The following is a 23900-nucleotide window of genomic DNA, read 5'->3' on the forward strand; positions in this document are numbered from 1 at the left end:
TTAAAATTATCAAATTGTTTGAATGATTATATCTCATAAATTATTGACCTTAGAAAGTTTTTGTTGAGAACAAAGGTGTAGAAAATTGAATTCCCTACAACTTTGGTCCTCATAAAAAATGCCCAAAAGTGAATATTTTGAAAGATATAGTAATTCAAAGTTGAAGAAATAAATTATGTTAAAAAAAAGCGATGAAATTTTACTTGGCGCGAACTTTATAGCTATGGATTTTTTTATATTTATTATTGTTATTAAAATAAAGTGTTAATGTCCTTACAAGTGTTTATCAAGTAAAACTGATATAAATACAAAGTATAATTTAAATACAATGAGGTGTTTTAAATTTTTATTGAACAACGATTGTGTGTAGACTGCGTAGCGTATATAGAAGCTGAGTATCGTCGATTCTGTTAGTATCAGCACTCGTGTACTCGGGTTTTCAAACTGGGTTGTATAGACCCATAGCAGAGAGAGCATTTGCCCGCGGCATAAATGCAAATTCTCCCGCGCCAATTAAACGTTAGTCACACTATCCTCTGTCGTACCGCAATGCAGCGACAACACCATCAATGTGTGAATTATCACATATTTTACCTTTTTATTTCCCACAGTATCGTCATTTTTTCAATTAACCTCTTCCCCTTTTCCCTCCCCACGCAAAAAAAAATAATTTTATTTATTCATTTTTAATGAACAATAAATAAAAATATTTTTCACTCGATCGCGATGTCCAAATAATTATTTTTTCCATTAACATGAAAAATAAAATAATAAAAAAAATAAATAAAAAATAGTGAAGAGAAATTAAAAACCGGGAAAAAATAAAAATGCAAATAGCAGCAGACTCGATCGGGTTGTAACGCATACACAGCTATAGAGACCGCAAGTAAACCCGGGGAATTAATTATACAACTTTTGATTCAACTGCGTCGTGAACGAGGGGAAGCGGTAAAGTTGAACCCCCGATAGTCAGCGCAAGGGAGCGAGGGAGATCGTAAGAGCAAGACCGCAGGAAGAGAAAAGACAGAAAGATAAAATTTACAGTGCCGCCGCCGGAAATGCGCGCCCTCGAGAGTCCTCGTACGCGCCTCGCGATCCGATCGATGATTCTCTTTCTCCAGCTCTACATCCTTACGTGTACTTGAGCTTTCGAGAATAGAAACGAGAATTTCTATCCTATATATCGAGACCGCCCTAACTTACAATTCACCTATACTACACTTAGGCGTTCGATTAACTTTGAATTCTACCCATCGAACTCATGTCTGACCTCTAAACCACATTAATAAAACCTCTAGCTTCCTCGTCAATAGAACTACCGGGGCAAAATCGACCATCTGGGATAAAGTTTCTCGTTTGTTATTTTTTTCACGAGCTAAAAGATATCGAATTTCAAAAAATAAGAAATTTAAAAAAATTTTTCCACTGCCCATTTTACCCCACAAATTTATGATCCTGAAGTTAGCCGACGTCTAATAATTTTTGGATTTTATTTTAGACAGTAAATTATAAAAAAAAAAAAATTTGAAAAAATTGCACCTGTAGTTTTTTGAATTTTCTACATGTGCGTTTTTTGATTTTTTTTTGTTTTGAAATTTAAATGTTCAAAATAAAATCCAAAAATTTTTAATTGTCTGCTAACTTCAGGATCATACAAATTTAAATCCAAAGGCGATATTACCAAAAAAAATATTCGTTTGATGGGAAGTAGAAACAATAAAAAAAAAAAAAATTACCCATAATTTTTTCTCAGGAAATTCTGCCTTGAATTCTTAAAAATAATTATAATAATTACAGGATAAAATAAAATAAACAAGAGTAGGGGAGGGTGGGGCAGAGCGGCCCCCATGGGGCAGAGCGGCCCCCCTAAAATTTTGACCAAAAAAAAAATTTTTTTTTTTTCGACTAATTACTATCAATCCGATATCTTTGCGCATTTTTACCCCTACGCATGACATTTGGGGCAAAATGGACAAACCCAAAATTTTGAAAAAGTGATTTTTTCATATTTTTATCGTCAAATTAAAAAAAAAATTGTTATAATTCCACATTTCTAGCCCTACGCATAACACCTGGGGCAAAATGGACCAGCCAAAACTTCCGAAAAAATTATTTTTTCATATTTTTCGGCCGTTTCTTTATGTAAGAGGCAAATTTGGTCACTAAAAATTTATAAAAATTAAAATTTTTTTTTTAGTAGATAAATTTTTGAAATAAAGTAAAATTATAGAATTGACGTTTTTTTTTATTAAATAACAATTAGTAATTAAGGTAATCGAAAGTGAACGATTTTTTACGCTTTAAAAAATTTTTTTCGAGTAATATAAAACCAAAAATAGTTGTCAAGAGAAAGAAATACATTCTTAATGATGAAAACAATTTAAAAAAAAAAAAACGAAAAAAAAAATTTTTTTTATCACTTTTTGAAAGGGGGCCGCTCTGCCCCACAAAAAAAAAAAAAATTTTTCAGAATTTTGGCAAAATGTCCATAAATTTGTTCGAAATAGGACAAAAGTAAAGTGATCTTATGGTTGAAAGCCACAAAAAATAATAATTCGCTTAGGGGGGCCGCTCTGCCCCACCCTCCCCTATAATTAAAAAGTTGATCAGAGTGATCTGAAAGGCTCAACAACTAACTCAGTACCGAGCATAGCTCTGATAATAATGCAAAGTAAAGGTAGTTTATATGTTGACGGTTAACTTGCTGACGGTGGTCGTCAGTGCACGACGTCATCTATACGCCAACTCAGGCGGTGATCACTTCTGCCCCCCACCATGCTCAATTTTGTCAGAGTTGGCCGAATTTAGATAGTGAACTTGACAAACCGAATTTTCCTAAAATTGATTCCGCTAATTTGGTAACCTTGTGGATATCAACAATTAGTAAAAATTTCTACCTTATCAACTGACCTAACCTCCTTAACACTTGACGCCATTTTTATGATTTATATCAATTTATATTGATGCCCTCGTGCTGATCGCCTCGTGCTGTGAAAATTGATCGTGCTTTCTGAAAATTCTTGTAACTGTTTTGAATTTATTGTGCTGTGAATTATAAAAGAACATTAATATGTCTTATTGTTGTGTTAAATCTTGTGGTCACAATAAAAATAAATATTCGTGCCGCTATCATCGATTCCCAAGTGATCCAAAAACGTAAGTAAGATTTAAATTAGGTTAAGTTAAGTTAAGTCATTGCAAATGATAAAAAGTCTTTATACCAAAATATATTACCAAAAAATTGAAATAATTTTTTTAGTTAATAAAAAAAAAAAAATATAATGTTTTTTATATAAAAATTAATAGATAATAATTGTTTTAGTTGCACCGCGTGGGTTCAAGTAGTAGGAGAAGAAGATTTCCTATATCTCAATAATGAAATATTGCACCAGAAAAAGTATGTATGCAGTTGCCATTTCGTTGATGAAAATTATAGTTCATCATTAAAAATGCATTTGAAGTCTGCAGCTGTTCCATCTATTTTCAATGAAAAGACGGTCTCTATTAGTGACGAGAGTATGAAGACATTCTTATCTCCGCAAATGATTGTTCCAACGATTTGTAAGTGTTAAAACATAAAAAAAAAAATTGCTTTATTATTTTCAATTAATATTCAATGATAAATGTAAATTAACAACTAATCATTTACAGCTGTTGTTACGCCATTAAGTAATATCGAAAATTTACACATCGTGGAATATCAACCTGAAACTAGGAAAAGAAAATCGACAGATTTAAATACGACTGAGGAAACTCCAATAAAAAGAACACGTCCATCAGGTATGCATAAAAACCAATATAATTGTTATTATGTTATAAGTAAATTTTATCGAAATATTATGTTTTAAATTATTTCCTCTATTTATTTGTAATTTTAAATTTGTTTGATGTCTGCTATATTTACACTCATGAATAATGTCTTACTGGTGATGACAAATATAAATGGTTTTTATTTATTTATTTATACAAAAAAAAAATATTTTTGTAGCAAATGTAAAAGCACAACAATGAGTATAATAAAATCTTGACGATTTTACTACTCATTAGGGAGTCAAGTGTTATTATAGTCGATTAGAATTGGTGAAACGCTATAATTTTCTTTAAATCTGAAAAATCGTGATTGCTTCATTCGTTATTATTAATTGATAGACGGAGATGCCATTTAATTGTCATTTTTACAATCATTTAATTACTCTGTATTATTGTTTACTTCCGACAAAGTTTAAACTATTCATATGTTTATTAATGAACCGTAAATTGCACTTCAGGCCATTTTAAATGCCTAACCTGCAGCTTTACCATATCTCTAGCTATCTGTTATCTCTAATAATAATGAAAAATTTTATGCTTTTAGTTCTTCTTTTGAATTTTATGTTGAGTTTTTTTTATATCTAGAATTTAAAATTGATTAATTTCAATAATTTTTGGTTACTGCACTTAACTCCTTGGTTATAAAATTGTCGTGCTTTTCGACATAACTAAAGAATTTCATGTTTCAGCAGAAATTGCTGAAGAATCAAAAAAAAGGGTCATGAGGTGTACAGCAATAAATAGTATGACAGAATATAAATCCGTTAATACAGTACAGATCCTAAAAAGTAAGCAGCCACTGATTTTGAAGCCATGTTCACTAATTAAAATATTGGACGAAAATTTGAAAGCCATGAATTTCTCATCCGCACAAGAATTAATTTTAAACATAGAATTGTTATTAAATAATTATAAGAATCAAATTAAGGTAAAGCCTAAATTAATAAATTTTAATTAGATACGATTTTTCAAGGAAGTATTGTTCGAATCTTTAGACGCGTTATGTCAGTAAAAAGTGGGAAAATAAGAGTGGTATAAAATAATATGTATATATATATCTATACGGCTATACGTTGTAAATATTCTTAGGAGTGTTGGAAAAGAGATTGTATATAAAATTAATTGTAAATATAATTAATTGTGTATAAAATTAATTGTGGATACTTTTTTAAAGAAAGAGATTGGTATTATTATATAAAATGTAAGAAATATTGCTGACACTATTACAGTGTTGAATAGTAATTATAAATTGTCAAGTAACACAGAAAATTGTGTTGATTTGACACCAAATAATGAACACAAAAAATTGAACACGGACTGTTTTTAACATAGATCCACAATATTTTTGAATATGTAGAAAAATACGTAACATTTTTTTTTTTTTTATCAATATAATTAGCCCAAACTCTATATTCAAAAATTTATTGCGATATAAACGACAGAAATATTAGTATTTTTTAATATGAAAGGAATCATATGATACCGTGATTTCCAGGATCATCGAAAATAAAACTTGTATTTATTAATGAAAGAACGAAATAATCTACATGTAGCGTGTAACAGGTACAAACAAGGGGTTTTATTTAAAAAACAGTTTGGTTACCATATTAGTTATAAGACAACAATCTTTGATAATTGTTTGTTTTCTAAGCTACGAAATATTGAATACTTATACTATTCGCAGCAGTTTTAAAAAGTAATGCAACTGCTTTTCTTACTGTAATTAATTCAACACTTAAAAGTTGTTATATAGTACATAAATTTTCTACACACGATTTTGTGTATTGGAATTTTTTTATTCCAAGTAATCGTCTTAGTTGACTTCAGTAAATAATGAAAATATTAGTATTAAAGATTGAAAGTAAAATAAAAGTTTAAGTAACAAAAATTGTACCATGTTTAAGTATACAAATTAAATAATTATTGTGAATTTATAATTTGATTGATGTAAATAAATTTTTTTTTAAACAATAAAAACTTGAATTAATTTCAGTTCTTAATTTTTTCTAGTCGCTGTTAAGTATACAACCAAGAAAAAACTTATCGAAGATGCTGGAATACTTGGCGCAGAAGTTACACATGAAGTATCCGCTGTACTAAATCTTCTGAGTCAAGAACGTGCAAAGACGAAAAACTTAGAGGCTGCTATTTCAAAAAAAAACAAAGAATACGATCTTCAAGAAATAAAATTAAAGAACTGCCGGTGTGATGTGGATACTACGAAACGTCCAGGACTCAGTTTACTGGCTGGTTTAGAGCAACGCAATATAAATAGAAAAAGTGGTGGAGAGCGGTACACTAATGAAGAAATTTTGTTTGCCATTGGTATTTATAAACGTTCGCCCAAGTGTTACCGTTTTCTTATGAATTATATTTTGCTTCCAAGTGAAATTACTTTGAGACGTGCTTTCATTACTCTTGATTTGAAACCGGGGATTAATAATTCAATAGTCGATGGACTCAAAAAAGCTGCTGAGCGTATGACAGATCCTCTGGATCGGTATTGCACAGTAGTTGTAGATGAAACAAGTATTAAACCACGACTATCATATACTGTGGGTAGTGATTCAGTCAGTGGGTTCCATGACGATGGAAACGGCGTTCAGAAAGCAGAGCTTGCTGATCATGCAACTGTTTTTATGCTTCAACAAATTAACAAGCCAGGAAAACAACCACTTTCTTTCCATTTCACTCATAAGCCAATGAACACTTCTGTTCTTAAAGCTTTGCTTACGCAAATTCTTTCATTTATCGTTGCCGCCGGAATGATACCAGTGGCCGCGGTATCCGATCAAGGGTCAACAAACAGAGGTGCGTTTAATTCGCTTAGGGATGAAACTCCAAATAATTATGAGAAAAATCACTTTAAAATTAATAATTACGCTAACAAGATTTATATATTATATGACATCGCTCATTTAATAAAAACCTTAAAAAATAATTTCGCCGGTGCTTTTGAGAACTGGTTTTCAAAGAATCCGAAGAAGAATAAGCAAGAATATCCTGGCAACATCATTGAGATTAATGGTATCCGCGGCTATTGGAGAGAAATAGTAAATTATTTTTTCCAAGATGATAAATGTCATTTAAAAGAAGAACACGTTTTCCCGACTAATAAAGTTAAAATGGGTGTCCGCTTTGCATCACAAGTTCTAAGTCAAACGACAGCTGAAAGATTGATGCAACGGGCAGTAGCGGATCCTGTTAAAAATGTAGCTGCAAAAGCTACAAGCATCATAATAAAGTTTTTAGACATGGTTATTGATTCTTTAAATGGCAGCAAATTAACTGGTGGAGATAAAAAAGAATCATCTTCGAGAGGAAACGTGACTCCAACATCTCAACATTGGGAATTCTGGCCAAAAGCTAAAAAAGCAATTTCCACATTAAAATTTTTTCGATCAGATGGGAAATTTATATCCACCCCGACTCCCGCAGCATTACTTAATAGCTTATCGGCAATCCCAGATTTATGCCAATTTTTATTCAAAGCTGGATTTAAATCCATTAATTTACGGCATTTAACCCAAGATGGATTGGAGAATTTTTTCGGCTTAATTAAAAATTTGCAAGGCTGTAACCATAAGTTAACCACTACTCATTTCATAAGTGCCTTTAAAACCTCCATATTGACAATTTTTTCTAATTGCAATGTTCGCGGGGCTAATAGTGAAATTGAATCCTCCCCAACAATAATTCAGCTTCAGGATCTTCTTACTATAAAATCAAATAAACACAGTTCATCGCACGACAAAAATATAGAAGAGATCGCACAAGAAATTGCAGAAGCTGACGACGTTCCAAGATTACAGCTTGATGATACCGATGATAATTTTGATGAACAGTTAAACCTTATATTTGGCGGAGGAAACGAAGGACTCGATAATGATTTAGCTGATGACGAGAAGTTTATACCGGAAAAGTTATTAGCCAGTATTTTCAAGTTATCATCATCAAAAACATGTTTGGAGTGTAAATCGTGCATTGTAATAAACAATACATCAGGAGGTTCTACAATTTCATCTACTTTCAAAGAAAAAATTTTAAAGGCCATGAAATTTTTCGACGAAAATATAAAATCACGATTACACGAAAGGAACATTTGTACTTTTGCTAAAGGGTTAATAGCAAGTCAGTTTTTTCAATCCTCGTTTAACTGTTCTAAACATGCTGAGGCATTGAACCACGAAGTTTCCGAAAAAATTCTCAGCTTTCTAATCCGACAACAGTGTTATTTTTTTAATAGAAATGTGGAATTAGAACAGTTGAGAGCTGCTAATGCAGGAAAAATTGCAGAGTTGAGCGGAAAAGCTAAGTACTTGCAATTCAAGGGAATTAATTGATTAACAGCCACAATTAATTACGCAGCCACAGTCCTCAGAGTTTAAAGCTTAAACGAAAGCTCCAATAATATATCTATGTTATAATGAAAATGTTTTAAAGACTGAAAATTTTGTAATATTTTTGTTCAGAGCTTATATCAGTACGAACCGAAATGAACTAGTCAACTTCCTTAGCTTTAAGACTAAAGAAGAAATTGAAATAATTTTATTAATATATTATTAAATAATGTGATAATTATATATTTAAATGCCAAAAATTATTTAAGTAAAAATGAAAGTATAAAGTCTAATTGTTTGTGATAATAAATTATATTTTTATATTGATATATACTATATTACGAGCTTTAAAATGTTTCAAAATGTGATAATGCTAACTTATCTGTTTACAGATTTAGCACTTTTAAAAATTCTAGAATATCAAAAATAATGTTAATGTAAGGAAATAATAAAATAACTGTAAATTGCAATATTTGATAGTTCTTAACTCTCATGCGCAATATTAAATAATAAAATTATTTTTATTTATTTATTGAATTATTTGTTGTTCTATGAAATGAACCGTTTCACATTACAAAATCCTTTCATCCACAACAGATTTTTTAATAATAATAACGACATCTCTATTTTCTAATTTGTTCATTTAATTTCTTTATTTCATCGTGAAGCAATGCTTTCTGTGATCACAAATCCAACAATAAAAATAAAATAACAATCTACTTGCATACTTTTTAAGTCATAGGGTAATGACAATTTCATATCGTAGTCCAAATTAATTCATCGATATACCAATTAGAAGGAATTTTTTGATAGTAGTTGAACTTGTTATTTTTGGATTACCTCGGGAAAAATTTTATTTCAATATTTTTTTATTTCCTATAAAATTTTAATAACTTTATGATAATATATTCCATTAAAAATATTATTCATTTCTTTTATTTTAATCGAAATAAACTTAAATATAATGGTATTTAAATAAGTTATTTTTTATTAATTAATAGACAGAAAAAAAAAAAATTTACTTTCTGTCTTCATTTAAAAATTAAAAAAAAAAACAACTATTTTATTAATAATAAATTTTCAAATTTTTAGTTTTCAAAAATTGCCGCTTTTTTACTTAACGAAGCAGTCGCGTAAAAGAGTGCGCTGCTATTTTCTCACTGCTGTCTTAGCAACCACGTTAAATATAAAATAACTATAAAAAGTCGAGAAATTGTAAGACAGCGCTTTTAAGTTGGTATGCTAAGACTTTGCCGGCTGACAAAATTGAGTCCCATACAAAAGCATTGAGTGATCACCGCCTGCGCCAACTAATACGACTTACATCTGAAAACATAGCTAAAGCACATAAACACACATGCACACACACACACAACACAAAACAACATCCTGCCTACATTAATGCCTCGTCTACGTCAGGTTATGCACATGAGAGTGGGGGTGAGGGTGAGGAGGCGGTACAGGGGGACGAGTGAACACACATGCACATAATACACCTGTTGTGAGTGCACAGTACGAGACAGCACACTCTATACTAGACTACTCTCATATATATTGTGAATATGTGGATGTGTTGTTGCTTAAGCGATAAGACGCAATCAGCGTCGCCAGAGCACCGATTCGCAACAAAATAACACCGAGTTACGCTTTATGCACACGCGTATATGCACACCATCAGCACACCGACACTAATAGATCTGGCGTTCGATCGGGACTAACGACCCTCTACTCTACTCACTTGAATTCGTTTGCTTCTGTTTACTTTCCTCCTCGTGTTTAGATGTATACATTAAATCGATTTCGAGGCCTCACACACTCACACCCACACTGGGACTCGTTATCCTCGTTATGGTTGTGTGTAAAATGCTGATAGTCCATATTCTCTTATTCAGCTTTATCTCCGTTACCTCAACATCAAACATCACTCGCGAGTTTGTCTTCCTTCGGCGATAGATTTACTGGAATCGCGTGCACACCGATAACGACTTACGACAAGACACACAAGAGGCCCTGCAGACTAAGATAAACAAGTCAACGTTATTTCACCTTTTATACTCTTGCTATTTTTTTATTCTTTTTATTATTTCCCTTTTAATAAATGTTTGATCGATTTTTATGCTCCTCTATTCAAAAATACTTGCCAGCTGGTAATTTATTTTTTTTTTTATTTCATGTCAATTTTAAATTTACGACGAATTCCGATAAGAATTTCACTTTATTTAGTTACTGATTTAACGAGAATTTTAATAATTTTTTTTTAACAGGGCATGTAAATTTAAAAACTGAAAAAAAATTTTGGCATTCATTTGAAAATTCTTAATTTTTAAGATAAAAAAAATTTTTTCAGGTGGTCCATTTTACCCCGAATTAATGATCCTTGTGGACTCAGGGCAAAATGATCCACCATTTAAAAAAAAAATAATTATTTTTTTTTTTAAAAATACTCAGTAACTGTTTGGTAAAAAACGGGGTAAATTGACCTGCTCAAGCGCGGGAAATTTGAATTTTTCAGTAAAACAATCAATTTTAATTAAAAAATTGTGTTTTTTTTTGTCACGTCTCCCTAAATAATCATTTGAGTAAAAGTATTTTTTTAACGGCCCATTTTACCCTAGTGAATTATCCTTGTAGACCCAGGGCAAAATGAGACACCATTTAAAAGAAAAAATAATTATTTTATTTTTCAAAATACTCAGTGACTGTTTGGTAAAAAACGGGGGGAGTTGACCTGCTCAAGCGCGCCAAATTTGAATTTTTCCGTAAAATAATCAATTTTAGTTCAAAAATGCTATTGTATTTTGTTATGTCCTACTTATTCATCTGAGTAAAAAATTTTTTCTGACGGCCCATTTTACCCCATCACTCAAAAATTTAATTGCATAAATATATACAATTAAAACACTTGATATTTGAGGTATAGAATATTGTTGAATCGAATCACTTCCTTCTAATACACCAACATACATACATGCGTGTATATGTATATATAATATAATATATGTGGAGTAGTCTGAGTGTTGATGAATGTTACTAATTACACAGATAGAGATATATCCCGCAAATCGATTAGCATTGATAGCCGAGCCATTTAAACTATTGTTGTCAGAGAGCTGCCCACGGGCAGTATATCTCATACCTGTTCCTCCTGCTCGTGTGCTTTAACTCCATGCTCCATACTCTATACTACATACTACACACTGTATAATATATACTATATATTCTATACTCCACAATATTCACTCTCCTGACCCTCCACAGCCTCCTGCCCACGTCCTTTCTCACGTGTCCCTATTATCCTTGTGGAAGCCGCACACAGAGGACAACACACTGTACACTCGATCGATTTAAATGGCAATGATGTAAATTATAAATTATAAATTATAAATTATTATTCAAGTAAATAAGTACATTACTGTATTTATTGTCAATTTAAATTTGTATTAATTATTAATCGCCTGCTAAATAATATACACATTTTTTAAAATTTTAAATATTTAAATAATTATTTTAAATTAATTGAATGTGTACTAAATATACTGTACGTCTAGAAAAAAATGATCTATTTAATTAGCGATAAATTAAATCAAATATTGGCTGTATGCAAAATTACAACGAATATATTCTTGACAATTCAAATAAATTATTATCTGAATAATTAATTGCATTTACTCTGGTACTATTTATATAATACTGAAAATTCAATTATCATTTCCCATGATTGATGTTTAATTTTTATTATCATTGCTATTAAAATTAATAAAAAAAAAAAATTGTTTTCTGACATTTTAGAAATTTTGATGAAATTAATGAAACAAGTCAACATCATGGGAGCTTTTTTTAAAAGAAATTCAATTTCCTACAATTTTTGTGTCTGTAAAAAATTTTATCAAATCAATAGTTTAGGAGTTACAGCCGTTTAAGCAATTAAATAATTTTTTAATGAATATATTTTTGAAATTTTTTTATACACGGAGAGAATTTGATATTAGCGGTTACAATTCTGTTTTTGGAGATTCTACACGGTAAGAAATATTTTGTGGATATCACTATGCCAGTATGGGCGTCAACGCCATACTGTATGGTATCAATGATTTTTATAGGTTATAAAATTGTATGCATAGATGATTCGACCATTGCAGGAATAGTAACATTGGCCATAGTTGTCGCAGACGCCGCAATGTCAGTATGGCCGTCGAGCCCATACTGCGTTGCCGTATCCACAATGTTTTTGGTAGATAAACCTAGTCTAACGACATCTATATAGTTTTGGTGGTAATACGATAGTATACATTGATTGACACGCCAGAAATTATAGCGGGAAAAACTAGTGGCATTGTGCCCTCGGCATTGTAGTATGGGCTCGACGGCCATACTGTTTCGCCATGCCTGCTATGCGTACGTGTGAGCAATAGTTCGGGCTATCTATATTTTTCTCAATTTATCTATAAATTGTCTCGTTGAGAAGGTTTGCATGTTTTTTAGGTTCCACTATATTTAAAAATACTAGTAATTGGTCGCAACTAGTATTGTAAGGGCTAAATTAGGATAACTTTCTATACTGCTGTAAATCTTAAAATTCTAAATTAATCCTCAAAAGCCTCATTGAAAACTTTGAGACTTAAATTCGAATTTTTTTTTGACTCGGGAAAGGTTACAATCGTATGGTACACGGAAAGAAATTTTCTTTAAAAATTACCGTTACATTCACTGTAATCGTGGAACATAATGCGGCGCTTTTATTTATTACCTTTTATTTAATTTGTTGAAAAAAAGTTCAAAATCAATCTTGTAATCTTGTAATTTCAAAATTAATCTTGTAATCTCATATTCAAAAATTATCTTACGTACCGACAAATGATTAGGTCGTGCCATTTGTCCCACGATTACCGTGAATATAACGATAATTTTTAAAGAAAATTTCTTTCAGTGTAATATAACAAATAGTAAAAATGACTATACAGGTGCACTGTGAAAAATTCCTAGTAAATTTTACTATGGGTGCATAGTAACACCGGACTATAAGAAAACTGATTCAAAATTTACAAGTGTCCCATAGTAATCGTATGCGCAGACTACACGATTGCGGCCTATGCGCATACGTTTACTATGGGACACTTGTAAATTTTGTGCCAGTTTTCTTATAGTCCGGTGTTACTATGCACCCATAGTAAAATTTATTGGGAATTTTTCACAGTGTAGTAAATTTTATTATTAATATCGTAATTATAATAATAAAAAATAGTATTCGCTACCATTAGAATATGTTAGTGCGTTTGCAATTGGATGATAGTATTTACCATAAAATTCTCACCGTGTAAGTATTAAAATTGTAGAAAATGAAATTCCCTTTTTAATGACCTCATATGATATCTAATTATCTTGAATAATTTCCAACATATCGTTAATTATAAATTTTTTCACATGCTGTCATTTATAAATAAATTGTTAAAAAAATAAGAAATGTGTTAAATTTTTTATTTTAAAACTGTCAGTATAAAGCATTAAAAATCCATTTGATTACACAATGACACAGCTTTATAGTGCCCGACTATTTTTAACTTCTCTCAATGTCCACGATATTATTTTTTACCGATAAAAATAACGTCGCCTGAATATATTTTTATACCACATTGTTATCGACATGAATATTTAACCATTTAATAAATAATAATAATAATAAATTTTCTCGTAATATTTACAGCGTAAAATAAATAATAAAAAATAAAAATAAATATGACTTTTCAATTTCAGTGTCTGAAGCAAAAGACAAATCTCATCTTTCACACGTAAAGATATCCTGGGGTTGAAAGAAAAAGTCGAAGAGAAATCTCAAACGTATATATTCACGCATCAGAGAATCCTCGACGCTTATATTGATTCCTGGGGTCGACGAATTCGCGCGTGTATGCCTATACATCCATCCATCCATCCATACATGTAATACATCCACACTCGACACCAACTCAAACATATGTATGTGCGTATATATATTTATGGTGGAATCGGACTGGCGTCCCATCATTGACAACATCCACGTTGATATTCGTGTATGTAATGTAATGGCGGGCCACTTCAGTACCAGTAATATCTCACCAGGCAAACAAGCCTTTGGCTTTTTTTCCTGTTCATCTTCTTTACTTCTTCACATCACGGATATAATATCTCTCAGACGAATATTTACCCAAACATTACAACTTTACACTTAATATAATCCCAAAAAAAATCAGAGACTAAATCCTTCTCTACTTGCGTCTGACATCTAAATTATTATTTTTTTTTGTTCACCAAAAATTCAAACAAAATTTCCAAAATAATTAAACAATTTAAAAAAATTATTTCGACTAAAATTACAATTATTTGACCCGTAGTTTTATTTTGATTTTCCTAATTTTTAAAAAGATCAAACATACTCCAAAAATTTTGTCGCACTGGTTTAAGTGACCAACTTGTCCATTTTTTCCTACACAGAAAATTTTTACTCGTCTCAAGAAAATGTTTTGCATTAAGAAGTGAAGACAAAAATTTTCTTGGGACGAAAAAAAATTTTCTCGATGCAAGAAAATCTTTTTTTCTGTGTAGAGTTTGTAAATAAAATTTTTTATATCAAAAATTGGGTCTTATTTGACCTCAATATCTCATCATTTTGCCCCAGATTCCTATATTTTATTTTTGCGCAAAAATTTATTGTCAATTAAATATTTTAAATAAATATTTGATTGATTTTATACAAACGGTCTATTATGAACATACAAAAAAATAAATGAACAATCGTACAAATGAATAAATAAAATTCTAAAGATAAAATTTTCCCATGAAATGATTAATTGCAATGATATTGATTGACTGGTACTGGTACGTATTATGTAATGTCATTAACGCATCGTGTACACATGCGCTTGGACCTACCGCCGTTATATTTCCTATGCATCATGCTTCTATACTCTCATTCTACGGTATTGTAAATTCATCTCTATACACACATACATACATAGATGCATATGTGAATGCTATAAGCCACATATCTGCAATATAGAAACACAGCACATATGATCCAAGTGTCAAGAGCCGCGCATAATCGTATAGTATGAGGACTATGCACAAGATGATGATGCATTTAAGCTACATCTGCACCACGTGATCTGCATGTGTGCTCAAAATTACGACACGCGGTTACGACTGAGATAATGCTTTTTATGAGCAATGCAACTCGCGTTTTAATTTCTTGGCTATTAAATATTTAGTGGGTATTTTTTATACTGACTAGATAATTATTCACCCATTAACTTTTATATGACACCTTTAAATTTTATTTCTGTCACGGGGCAAAGGGTGATATTAAAATTTTAATTTCGATAAATATTAGCATAATTACAGTGAATGCAGGAAGTCTTTACTCTGAATTTAAAAAAAAATTAAGAATCCTCAGTGATATTTACTGTCGTAACTGAATTTTTTACTGACAGGAAATTCCCTGCGAGCAATGAAAAAAAATTTGAACTCAAAATCTAATAGGCAGGATATTATATAATTGAAGATCTTGAAATTTTAACCACTGAGATAAAATACAAGTGTGAAATAAATTTAACCGTGACAGAAACTTAAATTTCATCAAACGCTTCGTTAAAACTTAATGGTTTGATAAAATTTTAATTGCGCTATTTTTTTAACTTTCGATAAAATAATTTTTACAAGACAATTTAACGGGTACGCATTTAAAAATTTATTGAGATCAAACAGTAAAAAATTTCGGTGTAAAAATGGACCCGGAGAACTTTACACGGCTGTGTAGTGTGAAATAACGGTGTAAAATTCTCTCGATGTAAATTTTCCATTCGTGTAATTTTAACACAGTGTAATCTTCTTTTTTTTACACCGTTACGAGTTACTCGTAATTTTAATTAATGAGCAACGAACGATCATTGAATATTTTTAACTACTTAATCAATTATTACATTAATTTTATTTAGATATTTAATAGTATTATGAACATTTAAATATTTTTATGAGTAATAGGGACAAGATTTTTGCCTTGATTTTTAAATGAATTATTCAAATGTTTGATATTGCCGCGAAAATATTTGTTTTATCATAAAAGTTTTTAAACAAAAGTTGTGGGAAATTTAATTTTCTAAAATAAATCTCTCGTACGATTTTTTCAAACGACCAATATTGTCACCGTAATTCCGAAATTAAGGTTCATAATGAATGATTCAAATTTTTGATATTTACAAAAAATCTTAATTTTGAAATTACGGCTTTTTTATTAGTCCTAAGAAAAATTTATAAGAGACATTTTTTTTATAAAATTAAATTTTCTACAACTTTTGTTCAAAAAATTTTTTTTTACGACCCATATTTTTGCCGTAATATCAAAAATTCCACACCATTAATTATTGATTATTATTTTTAAATTAAAGCCAAAATCCTGTCCCTAATGATTAATTTTCTTAATGCAAAATTATTATCAATTAACATCGAATCCAACGTAATTTTCACCCAAAAATTTTTACACCGAGACATTCACACTACACCGGGTCAAAAAAATTTTTTACAGTGAATATAATTTTTTTTTTGATAAATTTCCGCGGGCACTAAATAAAAATTTAAGTGAGTAATTAATAATAAAATGAAATAAAAATAATAATATTTTGAAAATAAAAATAAAAGCGAGTAAATATTATTTTAGAGACAAAGTGTTAAGTGCTTTAAGAGCAGATGGTCTTGAGAATGAACTAGTGTAGAGAATGTACGAGAGTTGATTTAAACTGCTGGTAAAATTTCTACGGAGCGTAAAATTCATCTTAAGCGATTCCGCGGGCCGTTAAAGTTTTGCAACGCATTATTCGTAAGTGTGTACAGCTAGTTTATATACACTGGATAGTAAAAACAGCACACACAACATAACATGGTGACTTAAACCACCGTGTGCCGTAAAGTTACCACCGCACGAGAGAGCTCGACAGTTATTTTCGGCCGCTTTTACGGACCGCAGAGATTTAATTTATTAAGACACGCTCCTCTGGCGATGCTGAAGAATATTTGTGTGGATGAAAATGACGTGAATGAATAAAACTAAAAAATAATTAACTTAGCGAGCTGAGAGATGCAGCTGCGCCGTTAATACAAACTAGACACCTCAAACATATCCATTTTTTAAATAATTCATTTTCGTTTTTTTCGGTATTTATTATTTATTATTTACTGTCTACCGTTTAATACTTTAAATCCATTATTTTTTTTTACTGTCATTCTCTGCGATTTCTTCTCAACCCCGACAGCAACGCTCAACTAAGTAGATTACTCAACAAGTGGTGGCTGGGATTCTGGCCGGTCGTCCAACGAACCAACAAACGTCGAGCATTCACGTTTTAAAATTCCACAAAAACCTCTTGGTAAATGAAAATAAAATTATTCAAACCCTCGAACCAGCGTCGAAAAAATATTTTCATTATTTTCATTCTCTTCACTATTATTTATTTTTCTCTACACTCGAATCTATAACGGGTAATCTCATTTTTTAAAATTGATTTTGCTTTTTTTCTTCACCTCAAATTTCGAGGCCCGAAGAAACAAGACAACTTCTTGGTGTCAGTATAAAACGTCTTGGTTGTATTTTGGGATGTAATTTTTAAAGATATTTTCATTTGGCGGAAAATAATTTTTTTTTCAAGTTATAAAAATTTGAATCCAAGACTACAGTCCTTTAGTAGACGCAGATAATTTTCGAGTAAGAATTACCCATAGTTTAGTACTGCAAATACATTTTTAGACAGTAACTGAATTCTTACTGTGTTGTAAGTGGAAATTGAACTTGATTTACATGCTATCGAGTAGTATATTTTACAATGTTCATTAGAGAAATTTAGATAATTACCACATGTCCACAGTATCAAACTTTTTGGGTAATTTTTACTAAAAATTTCTCTGCGTGTATGTGCTCTACAATACACTGTAAAAAGAGCGGTGTTAAAAACGGACTCAATATAATACTACACAAAGTTAAAATGAAATAACACTGGTGTAGGCGGTGTTAAAATACCGGTGTTAAATCAGTGTAAGAAAAAATTACACGTATAGAAATTAGAAAAAAAATGGATTACATATAAAAATTTAATGAATGTTATCTGGAAGAAATTTCAATTTTGCTATGTACTTATTTAAATAATTATTTATGTTATACATAATTTATTTAAAAGTTACACAATTTTACGCCCACCATTTCAATCACCAATAATTAATTAATTAATAAATCACATCATAAGTGTAGTGATCGAGTAAGTAAAAATATTCTCAAAGTAAAATACTTTCAACACCGAAAAATATTTTAACACCACTTTGTTGAAATTTAACACCTACACCGCCTGGACTTACCCCGGTTTTTATTACAGTGTAGCGTTTTATAAAGAAAAAAAAATTTATAAATAACAATTATTATTATTATTATTATTATTATTATTATTATTATTATTATTATTATTGTTATTATTATTATTATTATTATTATTATTATTATCATTATTATTATATGAAGAAGTGTCAATAAAGACACGAAACGTCGCGAAATAATAAACAATCTTGAGTTGTTATTTTAATCCTACAACCTCTCAATCAATAATAATATTAATAATAATAATAATTATTATTATTATTATTATTATTATTATTGTTATTATTATTATAATTGAATGATAATATTCTTGTTGTTAGCCTAGAAGCAAACTCAATTTGTTGGCATACAAGCAAAGTGGGTTTTACTATGGTATTATGTCAAACTAACGGTATAGTTTGCCTATTCTGAGCTTAGAATCACGTGGACCACCGACAGAACAATAAGGCTGGTGCAGTGTTACATTGATATAACGAAATGAAACGCCTGGAGCTAATTATATATATATATATATATATATATATATATATATATATATATATATATATATATACATCACAGTAATAAACACGTAACTAAACCTGTTGTGAGTATTATATAGAGAACAGAATACACTGAGAGTTTGAGTGTACGGAGGCTAATGCCACTATCATTTCATGTGCCGGCAATTCACCAAAGCATCGACATTTTCGGTAATTAGTCCAGATTGATCCAAATACCAATCACAAACGCACTTCAATACGACTTTGGCCTCCAATTAATTGCCTGGACTCACCATTATTCTGTTTACAGATAGAGTTATCATATTTCCTATCTCAAAGGACTAAATCTACTTATAATTATTCATTTTTCCCGTCGATATTATAATTTATTGATGATATCAACAATACCCACTTGTTTTAATTCTTTAAGTGATTAAACTTTATGAAAATCAATTAGAACCGTTCAAACACTCGAACACAAACTACTGCCCTACAAACCCTTGGACCGCAGTTCGAATCCCGCGCGCGGTAATTTTGAACTTTTAAAAAAATTTTTTTTTTCTATTTATACATTATAAATCTTTAGTCTTGTGAGTAAATATATAAAATGAATATATCAAGGTTATAAATGTTTGTGTTTGAATATAAATTTATAAAATGTACAGTATAAATGAATTTTTTATGACGTTAAAAGTTATAGAGGTAGTTTATCTCATGACGCTCGAGAGACTGATATAACCTGGCTTCTCAACGTGTAAGACGATAGCTTCCTTGGACTCCTGAGAAAGGGTTGGGTTACACCAACATAAACGACAAAAAGGACTACTGTTCCAAGTCGCCGCGAGGCTTCAAGAATAAAAGAATAAAAGTATAAGATAATAAAAAATAAAAATATAAATAAATTGTGGGATTTACCGGAGTGAGAAGACTTGAGTGTTGAGTATCGTTACTCGATTCGGTTTTCGATTCCTGTCCCACTATCTTATACTTTTCAAAACTCGCGCCAACTTATTGGTAATTTTATTTCTTAAGTTACTTTTTAAACTCCCCTTGAATTTTTCTATTTATTTATTTATCCTCCAGTGTTTGGAGCTTGAGAATATTTTTATTAAATGACTTGTAAAAAAAAAAGTAAATTGATAAATGTCTATTGAAGAAAAAAAGTTTAATTGATGTAATATAGGGAGATAGTTAGAAGCACGAAATGGAGTACGTACATGAAAGTATATAAGTATGCAAAACCAGGGCATTTATTCTAGAGGATAAGGTAATAATTTAAGTTATAACTGGCACGAATAAAGTATATATAGGATAAAAATAATAAATATTGTACCTATTTAGGACAGTATTTTATTAACGATTTCTGTAATAATAATAAATTATTTTTTAATGCAAATTATTAAAACCAAACTACTTTCTTTGAGATTAAAAACAATATTTTTTTCAAAAGAGCTTAAGTCGATTTTTTTTTTAAGTTTTACGAAAAATCGGGAGTGGTTACGGATTTTATTTAAATCCGAATTTCTTCCGTCACTTGGTTCCGGAGTTTTAAGAAAAAATCAATTTGCACACGGAGTAAATAGGGAGTTTTTTTTCAGCCGAGTAATATGGATTTTACTTCAACCCGCATTCAGTTTCAATATTAAAATAAACTCCCCTTTGGAGTAAAATTAACTCCGAGGAAATTACATAAATAGTCACTCCAAATTTACTCCGGATTTAACCCGCGTTTACTCCGAAAATTTTTTACGGAGTAATGAATTTGAATTTTAAAATTACTGAGAAACTCTTTGCAGTAAACTTTAAAAAAATTATTTGGAGATCAAACACGTGGGGTAAAATGGTGAAGAAATTTTCAAAGATTTTTTTGGACAGAAAATTGATGATAAATTTATTTCTCAACGAAATTTAAAATTCTTAGTGTGAATTAGAATTTCTTATGATTTGAGAGAAAAAAAAATTGAAAATCTTGATAAAAAGTAAAATATAGATTTTATGAAATTTGTATGATATGAATATCCACCTGTTTAAATAGTTTAAGTGCACTAAAGACAGAATCTAACTTTCTTTGCATCGCGACTTGTCGCTAAGCCAACAAATCGATATATCTATCCACATATTTAACTTAGGTCCCTTCTTATTGAGTAAACAAGTATTATATTTTATTATCAGCATACTGAAGTGCACAGATTAAAAGTTTAAATTTTTTCATCAACTCTCATCCTCATTACATGTAACTTTTATCGCTAAACTATTAACATAACAATGTACTACTAAGTATCAGATACGATGCGTTCGTCATATACATTATTTATGTACAGTAAGAACCAAGTTAGTCACGCAACGATTCAATGAATGCAACAATGTAATAACCGGAAAAAGTTGACAAATTAATTTATCATTATAACATTAATTTATTATAAATATTTAATTTATATATTTATAGTAAATTACAATAGTATTTTTTCTCTACTCATTATTTCAAACGGAAAAATAAAATTACAATTGCACAAGTGTATAAATGCTATGTGTCTAAACAACCATTGCATGCTACGGAAATATGTCACGGTTTCTCAGTAAATTAATAAATACTTATCATTTCCTGCTTTCTTTTTTAACTTTGTTTATTTATTTTTAAATTTGCTCTTATGAATGAATTATCCAAGTTCAAGAGCTCATGGGTCATTGATAACATTATCAATTACTAAATAAAATTCAATTGTTTGATATCGATAAAGAAAAATTAATAACTTTGTACAAGACAGGAGTTTTTTTGGTTAATTAAGGGGGCAAGTTTGTCAATTGAGATAAAATGGTCGAAAATTTTGAAGAGAAATTTTTATTTCAATTTTATGACTTTTTTTCATTCCCATGACCATCAATAATTTCAATTAATTTTTTTTGACTTCCCGCTAAGAAAATTGAAAATTTTCAAAAAAAAAGAAGTCATTGGTTTCGGTTCAATTTTCGAAAACCAAGTTTTCAATAGATCTCTATCTTTTGAGTTTGCCAGGAAGCTATTCTGACCAATTTTGAATAAATGACAAAAGCAAAATTTTTGAAATATAAATTGAATAACTCACAAGACTCCACTAAAACTAGAAATACTGAAAAATCGATTTTTAAAAATTTGTATCTTACTGTGTTTTGAAATTGGGCAGCTGATATATGTAAGTAAATATTCTATAACTTTTGAACGGAATTACCGATTTTGATCTTGAGAGAAGTTATTTGAAACGGTATTCAATCCAGTATGTTCAGAGTTATTTGAAAATAAAAATTTTTGAAAAATTGTTTCTTTTGGATAACATCTAACTTACTCCATGGATTGATTCCAACATCTAATCAGCTCTAAAAGTATATGATCCGCGTCGAATGCCACCTCAACCATCAAATTTGAATCATTTGTTCAAGAAATATCGTTAATGAAAAAATTTGAAAAAAGTGTTTTTTTCAAGTAAAATCAAAGAAGTTTAATTGATTGTTCTAAAAAAATGTTCAGTGTTAGAGACTTAAAAACTGCGTCGAATTCCACCTCAAACGTCAAAATCTGTCTTTAAATTTTATATATTAACGCTCTGATCTGATTCAAAAACTCACTTATGTTGCAACTTTAATCGTATTTATTGATTCTAATCCGAATTCATTTATTCTATTAAGTAAATTCGTGAACAAAAATAAAAAACCGCTTGTTGGAGCTTGAAGTGCTCAAAAATACAAATGTATTAAAACATAATGTAGAGCTCTTTGAGCTCGGATATATCTTTTGACAAGTTTTCGAGGTTTTTGAGCTCTACAACAGCGAAAAGTTTCAGAGTTGGCCTGCAAGGTCAGCCAGTTTCCAGAATTTTTTAATTTCATCTCGCCCATTTTACTCTTCGCCCTTTTTTTTTCTATTATCTATATCAATACTTCATTATGGTAATTTTTCTCTGCTTATGCAATTATCAGGCTGGCAATTTTACCCTTTTTTAAAGTCATTAAAATTTTTTTTGCTTCAGTCTTGATTATATTCAAATAATTGTAATTTTAATGACTACAAATGTGTCGATAGGTTACATAACACACACACACAATATATACATATATATACGATGAATGAATGATTCCCCTCTTGCTTTTACCCTCGATTCTATTCGCACTTGTATATATCTAGTGTGTCACTACACGTGCTGGCTGCCTCAACTTTAAACATAAATACACACTTTTCTCCTACACATACATACTTAAACCTAATATATATATATATATTTATATATTATATAAATTAAATGTGTGGGTGAGAGAATAACTAGTGAATAAATCGTTCAAGGTCGTCTATTTAAAGTCAATCGTATCGGAATGAATGAAAATGAAAAATAAGGACAATGAATATTTAAATATAAATAAACGCATAAATTCGAGTTGAGAATGAATGTTTGCGGCAAAGTACAGTAGATTGGATAATAATTATTGAATGAAGAGTTATAACAACTGAGTAGTGTGACATAAAGCAAGAATGTAATGTTTGGTTTATAACAAACATAATATTCTAAAGATACACCAGTGTACAAAATTAGAAGAGATCGCACGCGGAAGAAAGATCACCGCGAATTATGCGACTCAGTGAGTACAGTATGTTAACAGAGACTGAGTCGTTGACCTCGTGTGTACGTGTTAACGAATATCGCAACAAGAGGTTGCGAGGCCGCAATAAATGAGTCCACGAGACGGCCCCAACAGACTAATATCATCTATGGCATGGCTTTATTATTTTAAGAGACTCCTAATTTTATTAATTAGAGAAAAAAAACCTGAGCTAAGTCATCTCGACGCTAATTAATCCCCAGAGGCGAAGGTTTTCTGTTCTGTTAATTTTTAATTATGGGCGGGAAAATTTAA

The 23900-nt window shown here is 30.2% G+C and overlaps 2 protein-coding genes across 9 annotated transcripts in view; one reads left to right on the forward strand and one right to left on the reverse strand.

Moving 5' to 3' along the window:
* The window catches only part of LOC130665690 (RNA-binding protein Musashi homolog Rbp6), a 531909-nt gene that overhangs the window by 503640 nt on the left and 4369 nt on the right, over positions 1-23900 (reverse strand). The gene's annotated exons all lie outside the window — the stretch shown is intronic.
* LOC130665689 (uncharacterized) lies at positions 2844-8635 on the forward strand. Of its 4 annotated transcripts, XM_057466184.1 has the most exons (6): positions 2844-3156; positions 3323-3397; positions 3462-3561; positions 3652-3780; positions 4503-4738; positions 5821-8635. In XM_057466184.1, the coding sequence occupies exon 6, from the start codon at positions 6174-6176 to the stop codon at positions 8151-8153; it is 1980 nt and encodes a 659-aa protein (XP_057322167.1). In that variant the 5' UTR covers positions 2844-3156; positions 3323-3397; positions 3462-3561; positions 3652-3780; positions 4503-4738; positions 5821-6173; the 3' UTR covers positions 8154-8635. The 4 variants fall into 4 exon arrangements, with proteins under 4 accessions (XP_057322167.1, XP_057322166.1, XP_057322168.1 ...); XM_057466183.1 differs by having other exon boundaries at positions 2845-3156; positions 3323-3561; positions 4500-4738; XM_057466185.1 differs by having other exon boundaries at positions 2856-3156; positions 3323-3561; positions 4500-4738; positions 5821-6171.

This window comes from Microplitis mediator, chromosome 3 (genome assembly GCF_029852145.1).
Source record: "Microplitis mediator isolate UGA2020A chromosome 3, iyMicMedi2.1, whole genome shotgun sequence".
NCBI lineage: Eukaryota > Metazoa > Arthropoda > Insecta > Hymenoptera > Braconidae > Microplitis > Microplitis mediator.

What these genes read in the sequence shown, in the direction of transcription:
- LOC130665689 (XM_057466184.1), top strand. Translation starts at nt 6,174, where the DNA reads ATGAATTATATTTTGCTTCCAAGTGAAATTACTTTGAGACGTGCTTTC.